This window comes from Argentina silus (genome assembly GCF_951799395.1).
Source record: "Argentina silus genome assembly, chromosome: 2".
Lineage (NCBI taxonomy): Eukaryota > Metazoa > Chordata > Actinopteri > Argentiniformes > Argentinidae > Argentina > Argentina silus.
In genome coordinates, this window is record NC_139656.1 from 32,559,246 (window position 1) to 32,567,997 (window position 8,752).

Sequence of the window (8,752 nt, forward strand, 5' to 3'; positions counted from 1 at the left end):
GTTTAGTTCCCCATAACAAAGCCTCTTGGAATTTTGTGTTTAACTTGACAGCTAACAACAGCGCTAGACATTTAAGAAATGATGGCTACCGTGTACGACTTAGCATTGACAGTTATTTTAGGGATGTGTTTGTAGTTTGTGATTTTAGTTTGAAGCCATAGAACTGGCGTTACGCAAGCTGGTGACAACAACTGTCTCATGCTGGGTGGCTCTCAGTAGTAGCAGCAGCTAGCTAGTTAGCCAAAACTAATCGCAATATCAGGGTCGTAAACAATTAGTATTTTCGGCTCTCATGCTCGGATACATTCTCTGATTTTCCTTGGTAAGTAGTACTTGGCAGCCAGGCTGTCATCGTACGCTTAGCTAGCCAGCTACACCCATGTCACATTTCACATTTGAGCGTCGCACCTCACAGAAAAATTGTTGACAGCAAGCTCAGCTATCATCTTATCTAACAACATGGGAGGACAGTCGAACGGTTGAATCTTACTATTCAAATTAATTTCATTCATAGGTTTGTTGTGGTACTGCTGTCAAAATTGTCATCGTGTCAACTGTCAACTGATACAGTAATAGTGTTGAGTGTTCAACTTCTTTGTTAATACTTCATGCTGTGTAAAAGGCTCATCGTCTTGTCTCTCTCATCTCTGCAGAATTTCCAGCATCCAACCGGTCCACTCCTCTCTATCTCCTTGCTCTCTCCTGGGCCTGTGTGCGTTATGACAATGCGTGTTGATGCCAAAGTGGTAATGTTGGGGAAGGAGAGTGTCGGCAAGACCAGCCTTGTGGAGAGATATGTCCACAACCGATTTCTTGTTGGCCCATACCAGAACGTGAGTGTCATATGGTGGCCCAAAGGGTTTGCTCACTCCTTGTGTGGGGCTCGCAATGTATGAAAGATCTATTCATTGTCCATTAGAGTGTGAAAGCGGATTTTCACTTGTGGACACCAATAATCTCTCATTTACAGACTATCGGGGCTGCATTCGTTGCCAAGCCAATCCAGGTGGGGGAGAAGGTGATTACCTTGGGAATATGGGTGAGTGGGGATCACCGATGTCAACCTAACCTATTTAAAATAAGATGTAAACAGCCTACTGATGACAATGGTTGTGATCGAGAGCTCAAGTGTGGACTTCAGTCCGCATTTCTCTCCTGTCTTCAGTCTATCTTTGTTTTCCACCCAGGACACGGCTGGATCAGAACGCTATGAAGCCATGAGCAGAATCTACTACAGAGGGGCCAGGGCAGCCATTGTGTGTTATGGTAAACACTCCATTGATATCACTAACCCTAACCCTAACCCTAGTTACCAATTACTACTCAGACTAGTCTTATTGCCAAAAAAACCACATGATTGCCTCATATCCTTATGCCCATTAATGAAAATCTAAGAGGTGTGTGTGTGTGTGTGTGTGTGTGTGTGTGTGTGTGTGTGTGTGTGTGTGTGTGTGTGTGTGTGTGTGTGTGTGTGTGTGTGTGTGTGTTTGTTTGGTTCCTTTGCTAATGTCGTCCTTGTTGGGGAATTTGACAGTTGCATTCCATTCCTGGGGAATTTTGACAATTTGGGGCTTTTCCCATGACTCAATCTCTCCTGTGGCTGTTTTAGCTTGTCCTGTTTTAACTGTGCATCAGGGGGTTTATATCCGAACCAGCCTGGGTATTTAATACCCAAGTGAGGTTTTTCAGTCATAAATAGCTCTTATTGACCCTTTTCTTCTAAACAGACAACTCACTTAAAGGGATAGTTTTGGCTTTTGAATGATTTATACCTCCATTCACTGGACACTTCTTTAATCATATGTGCATTCTTGAGCATTCTTTGGCTGGGCTGAGGGCTTCATTTAGCCATGCTAGTGGACATGGTGTGGAACCACACCAACCACCACTCTCATTATGACCACTTTAAACATCTCCACAAGAAATTCTCCACCTCATGTCTTTGTGGGCTTGAACTGAGAATACTTTCTGTTCTCGTCCATGTAATGATGGATCTATCCTACATAAGGCAAGGGGCAAAGTTCCAAACCAAGGGCTATTTTTCAGGAAATTGAAATAAAAATAATAACAGTTTTCTATCAACATTTGTGTGTAGCCCAGAAAGACATGAGATGGTTGCAGAATGTCTTGTGGAGATGTTTTTAAGTAGTCATGCTGTGAGCAGTGGTTGCTGTTCCTTACCACTTCCTTGTACCACGTGCAATTTCCTTTTGCAAAGTCCTCTCAATCTTTTTTTGGCAAAATTCACATGATGTTATGACAGGAACAGTTTTTGGTTGACACGGATACACTATCAGTCAGTAATCAGCACATTCACAATTGTAAAAACCGTGTAATAAGTTTTGGTCTTGAGTCAATGTTTATTTTGGTAACCCCTCTTGAATGTAACCGCCCCCCCCTGTAGATTTGACAGACAGCAGCAGTTTACAGCGGGCTAGGTTCTGGGTGAAGGAGCTGCAGAACTGTGAAGAGGTGAGAGACCAGAGACCCTTCTTTCCTACAAACACATAAATGATGTCATCCTATACCGTCTGACTACCCACAGTAAACAGGTGTTCACACAGAGCCTTTTCTTGGCCGCAAAAAGGCGAGACGGGCCACTATGACGTAGGAGTGCGACAAGGGAGGCTGATGGAGGTAGAAATCGGAGGATGGGCTCATTGTAATGCATGGAATAGAATGAGGAATGGTTTTCCATGCATTACGATGAGCCCGTCCTCCGATTTCTGTCTCCACCAGCCTCCGCTGGAGTGAGCCTTGTGCTCCAAAGCTCGTCATCCCCATGGAACACAATGAAAATTAACGCTCATGTGAACGCCCGCTAACACTGTATCTCCTCTGATGTCACCTGTAGCACTGCAAGATCTACCTGTGTGGCACCAAGAATGACATCATCGAGAGTGACAGGAGCCTGCGACAGGTAGACTACCACGACGTTCAGGACCTTGCTGACGGTAATCTCATACATGGAACACCTTTTTTTTTTTTTATCTCTTTTTCAGATTTTCTTTAATCTGAGGGGTGGTTTCCCAGACACAGATTAAGTCTAGTCCTGGAATTAATCCCACTTTCAATGGAGATTCTACAGGACTAGGACCAGGCTTAATATGTGTCCAGAAACCAGCCCCAGAGTGGATAAGTTAACCAGTTGTTTGTATTGCCTGGATCATTTCGATAGTTTCTAAGAATCGCTTTAATTTTTTTCTTTGGTTCTCATTTGCAGAGATTGGGGCTCAACATTTTGAAACCTCTAGTAAAACAGGAAGCAATGTGGGTAAGTGAAAGTGGCACCATAACCGTTCAGACTGTCCATTTCAGAGTTTTGTGTACCATTATTCATGGCCATCGCATAAGACTGTGTTTCCCAGAATGCCACTATAGACTGACCCTTGGGATTGTCTTTTACCTGTGCATTCCAGATAAGCTGTTTCAGAAGGTAGCAGAGGACTACAACAACATAGCCTTCCAGTTCCTGACAGGTGAGGATCTGGCTCTCCTACAAGATTACCTTTATACATCATAGACCTGTCAGTGAACATTTTTGTTTGTAATGTTAGATTTCGTGATGAAGTTAGCGTTGACATGAAGTTTTGCTTTCAATCAGTAGAACTTTCCACTGTGATGACGCCATGCTCTCCTAAGTGGTTCTGTATGATGATTCTCTCTGACTCTCTCTCTTTCTCTCTTTCCTCTCTCTCTCTGTCTCTCTCTCTCTGTCTCTCTCTCTCTCTCTCTCTCTGTCTGTCTCTCTCTCTCTCTCTCTCTTTCTCTCTGCAGAGGAGACGGGAGTTGACTTGGGACAGAAGAAGGACTCCTATTTCTATGCCTGCTGTCACAACTGAGCCTCCTGCACTGGACGGACTGCATCCCTGGAAGTGTTGGACGCTACACATCCCACCTTGGTGGGCCTGTCGGTTTAAAACCAGAGAGAGGAAGAAAGAGAGGAGGAGGAGGAGGAGGAGGAGGAGGAGCCCAAGTAGTGCTGTTTTTTTTGGGGTTTGGTTGCTTTTTTCAGTAGTGCCATTCAGTGTATGTGACCACTGTAGTTAAAGGATTATACCATGGAGTTCACACAATGGAGATCCCTGCCTCAGGTGGAGAGACCTGCCAAAGGGGATACTTTGGAATAGTTTGGAATGAAGCGGAGGAGAAGATATCCTCTCAAGCCCACTTTTAAAAAAACGCTTTTCTTCACTGTCTATTATCAGCTCACCTTAGGTAAACAAATAATGCCAATGATGCGTATGGCCTTTATAACACAGTAAAACGCCTTGACTGACTGTGTCTACTTTTGGTTACTTTACTTTATTTTGCATTCTGTTTATGTCGGGGCCTTGAACACTATTCCCATCGTCTGCCCGTTATGGTAAAACCTATACAGGCGGCGACCTTCCCATGCTGTGGAACTGCACATTTATTGTCATATTAAGTCTTATCTTTTGTTGGCATCATAAGCTGTGACTTCTGCTGAAAGGAAAGGAACTTGTACAAAGATTAGGCCAGCAGTTTGCGGGTGAATGGTGCAATACGGCAGTTAAAAAAGCGGCAGTTATGTCATCGTGGTTAAGTTGATGCTTTTAAAATACTTAAAAGATAACCCTATATACACTATCACAGCAATGTGTAGCCTAAAGTACTATCTAACATTGAGCAAGTTATTAATTTCTTACCTTTTGAGTCGTGTTATGTCCTCATACACAGTGCCGTTTGAACTTCCCTTCTTTCTTCACAAACAGTACAATGGGAAGTTGCAACGTTCTGTGAATGTATCATTCATGTTTACACCTCTCCAACAGTCTCATCATAGGACTGGTTTTACTTGATTTTACCTGTGTGTGTGTGTGTATGTGTGTGTGTATGTGTGTGTGTGTGTGTATGTGTGCAAGTTAACTTAGTTAGTTTTGAATTTGAGGTCAAAGACATGAGAGGGAAATAGTAAATCTCTCTGAAAGGATCTCTCAGTTTCATTGGACTGATGTATGGAGCCCCAGCACCGAGCCCACAGGCTGGGGTTGCCCCAGATGGAATCACATGGTCATCATTAGCTGTCAATGGAAGGCTCCATCCATTCACGTGTATATACACTCCTAAATACATATACTCCTACATTGTTGTTGTTTACACATACATGCAGACCAGGGGAGGCCGGCGGGGGTAGAAATCGGAGGACAGGCTCATTTGAATGCATGTAACGGAATCAGGAAATACCATTCCCCCGTTGCGTGCATTGCAATGAGCCCGTCCTCTGATTTCTACCCCCGCCGGCCTCCCCTGATACAGACAGACAGGTGAGCATAAGCATCCTGCGTGATGCTGCTCCCTGGTGCCTGAGAGAAGCTGGAATAGTTGCCATGGTTAATTTACAGTATGTGAATGGTTTACAGAAACGTTGCTGTTATTGGGAGCAAGGGGCACAATGTGCACAAAGAGAGAGATTGTTTGCAGTTCTGCGTCTGTCTTGAGGCCTTGTAGATATAACATGCATATTTTCAACACTACGCGGGTCCACAGAGTCTGCTCATATGACGGACTCAAGTGACTTGTGGTTTGGAGCATGTTGTACATGAATTAAAGATCAGATTTCTGGCAAGTCTGTCTGCGTTGTGTTTCTGTGTGGTGACTGACAGACTGTCATAGTGTACATGTGAGCTGTGGTGAAGTGTTGATGCTGTTAGCTTGACCCTAGGATGACACACAACCCCGTGGACTTGTCAGAAATGACGCATTCCAAGAGGATATTACAAGTCTCACATTACTTCTTGAAATTCCTCGTGAAATGGATCCGTTCTAAGAGCTGGCTGTGCAGCCTATGGCCCGTGACAAGCTGCCTCAACACGTCACCACAGAGATAATTCTGTGGCATGGTCATAGGTCAATCCACCAACTCAAACCACCGACTCAAACCAAGTGCCAAGAAGAGGACACGGACACACACACGGACACACACACACACACACACACTCAGGGAAACACACACTCAGGGAAACATAACTTACAGCGTTCTCTTTATTATGTACAAAGGACTACAACACATTTCAACGTCCTCACAAGGCAGCAGGATACTCTTTGACTCTTCAACATCATGTTCCTCAGGTGGACGTTACACTGGGCTAAATAAGGCAGAGGGAAGGGGCTCAAAGCATGACAACAACTTCTCAAAGACAGCAGTAGAAAAATGTTCCAGCTTTGTTTACATGTACGGGTCTACTGGTATAAAAACAAGTGATACAGCCCTCCTCCCGCCCCTTCCTTTGTGCCACACCAGAGACCTGTTCACGGGGAAGGAGGGAACACCGAACATAGGGGAGGGAGGGATGAAGGGAGGGGGGTATTATAGCAAAAGGATATACAGCTCATTATTATTATAAGTGCCAAAGGTACTGTAGTGATAGATATAGGACCTCTGTCCCAGTTGGTCATGTGACCAGAAATGACCTTTCACCTTCTATGACCTGCTCCTCTGACCTGTTGTACCTGCTCCAATTGGCTACTCTGACCTGTTCTACCAGCTCTGATAGGCTTCTATGATCTGTCTGATGACTGCAATACTGACAGATAGGTCGACAGTATAACAAATGTTATTCACCAACAACAACTGAACCGTTTATGACACACATGCATCAGAAGGTGTGGTAATCCTACTCTCTCCACCAGACTGCTTGAGCTGAGACAAGACACGTCATCATACAGTACTGCCTGGTACTGCCCGGCTCTGGACTCATTTCACAAGATTTCTTCTCACTTCTCAATTCTTTATATATAGCTTTTATATACAAATGTACAGTTGGGATGATGACGCCTGCTATTCATGAATCGAGTAAGACTGTAGTGGTCAAGTCTGACAGATATAAATACTCTTCAGATGTATTAAATCAGCTAAGATCTCTTACGTTGTTAATAGTAGGTGTTTTAGTGCTATTCATATACAAGCATAACTCCAGGGTGAAGATGCTGAGGTCGGACGAATACATATTTGCTGTTGGTGGTCATGGCGATCGCTGTTGTTTCCTTTCTGCATGGTTTCTGCTCTATTTCCTGTGTGTTTATCAGTGGCACATGACCAACAGCAGGGGGCACCACGGTAACCGTTAGGGGACAGGACCGGAACAGAGACAACACAACTGGGTTTCTAGTCATCAAAAAGTCAGGCGGTTATTTCGTATCATTCAAAACATCTCATGAACAGCATGGGTCTTATCATTAGGTTTCAGTCACAACTAATTCAAATGAAGCCACTGTAGTGATACGTATATAGACACAAACAAAACAATAATAATCACAAAATTGGGCAACATAGGAGTACAAAATATTGCTTATTGTGCAGGTTTGGGTAAAGGCATATAACAAGCTCAAGAGATGAAAGCACAAAATTCAACTGGCAAATTCACTTCACTGAGACCTAACTTGGCACTCTCCCTCCCTCCCCTCCCCTCCCTCCCCTCCGTCCCCTCCGTCCCCTTCCTCCTGCCAAAGACAACCAAACACTGATTGACTCAGAGCTCGGCAGAGAGAGAATCCCAAAGGCATAAGCAGATATGACGAGACTGTGACACAAAGACATCCAGACAGAGACTAGCTTCAAGAAGACAAGACGCGCAGGAGACAAGAGACACCAAACAAACACACAGCAGAGACAATGAACAAACACACATGCCGAAGTGCAAGTGTTTAAGCAAGGGGGGAGGGGGATGTGCAAGGTCTACAGTAAAACCAAGGAACATGATGGAGGTTAACTTACGAGAGATAAAGAACAAAGAAACACAAGAGGTCTCACTCCCTCCTCTGGGCCAGTGCTGTCTTTGTTTGTGCGTTATAAAATGTCATTATAAATATTGTCATATTAGAATATTCTACGACGCACAGGTGCAACTGCATCTTAGTGCTAAGGAAAACAACGTCAAATCGCCTGCTCACACACACCTGAGCATGTTCTGGCACTTTCACATTAAGAGTTCAGTTCGAAGGGGACACACACACGCACGCACGCGCACGCACACGCACACACACACACACACACACACACACACACACACACACACACACACACACACCGCTCACTGAGAGTTTGTGTTGAAAGACCCACCACAGCTACACAAACACACACCCCTAACAGCATTACCCAGCAGAGCATGGGAGGCTGGTGGAGGTAGAAATCGGAGGACGAGCCTCATTGTAATGCATGGAATGGATTTCCGTTCCTCATTCCGTTGAATCCATGCATTACAATGAGCCCGTCCTCCGATTTCTACCTCCACCAGCCCACCCTGCACAGCAGGGAGACGCCGGTAGTGCTGGCCTGGGGGGGGGGGCAGGCTCACCAAGCCAGGCTCCATCATCTCACATTCACTCAAGCCCCGGGTGGGGAGACATACGAGTCAAGGGTAAAGTGAACTAAAAGACGGGTTAGGGGCCAGGACCTGTGCAATTGAAAACATCCAGCCACCCCCACTACCTTGGGACTATAAGCTACACCGACTGACCCACATGCAAGCAACAATAAGAACTAGGCATTCATCCACTGGACGACATGTGCTCGGCCTGGGTGGGTCTGGATCATTTGGTAGGGTAAGGCAGAGGGACGTAGAGACAGTAGCCTCTTCTTCATCATCGTCGTCATCATCATCATCACCGTCATCATCAGTCATCATCAGAGTCATAGATCTGTGTATATGGCTCTGACCATCATCATCATCATCATCATCATCAGAGTCATAGATCTGTATATATGGCTCTGATCATCATCATCAGAGTC

The 8,752-nt window shown here is 44.9% G+C and overlaps 1 protein-coding gene across 1 annotated transcript; it reads left to right on the forward strand.

Moving 5' to 3' along the window:
• Window positions 1-20: 20 nt before the first annotated feature.
• rab24 (RAB24, member RAS oncogene family) lies at window positions 21-5,185 on the forward strand. Its single transcript, XM_083689824.1, has 9 exons — window positions 21-322; window positions 654-833; window positions 971-1,039; window positions 1,188-1,266; window positions 2,405-2,472; window positions 2,855-2,954; window positions 3,224-3,274; window positions 3,420-3,479; window positions 3,778-5,185. Exons 2-9 carry the CDS (start codon window positions 720-722, stop codon window positions 3,840-3,842), a joined length of 606 nt encoding a protein of 201 aa, XP_083545950.1. The 5' UTR covers window positions 21-322; window positions 654-719; the 3' UTR covers window positions 3,843-5,185.
• The last annotated feature ends 3,567 nt before the right edge of the window (window positions 5,186-8,752 follow it).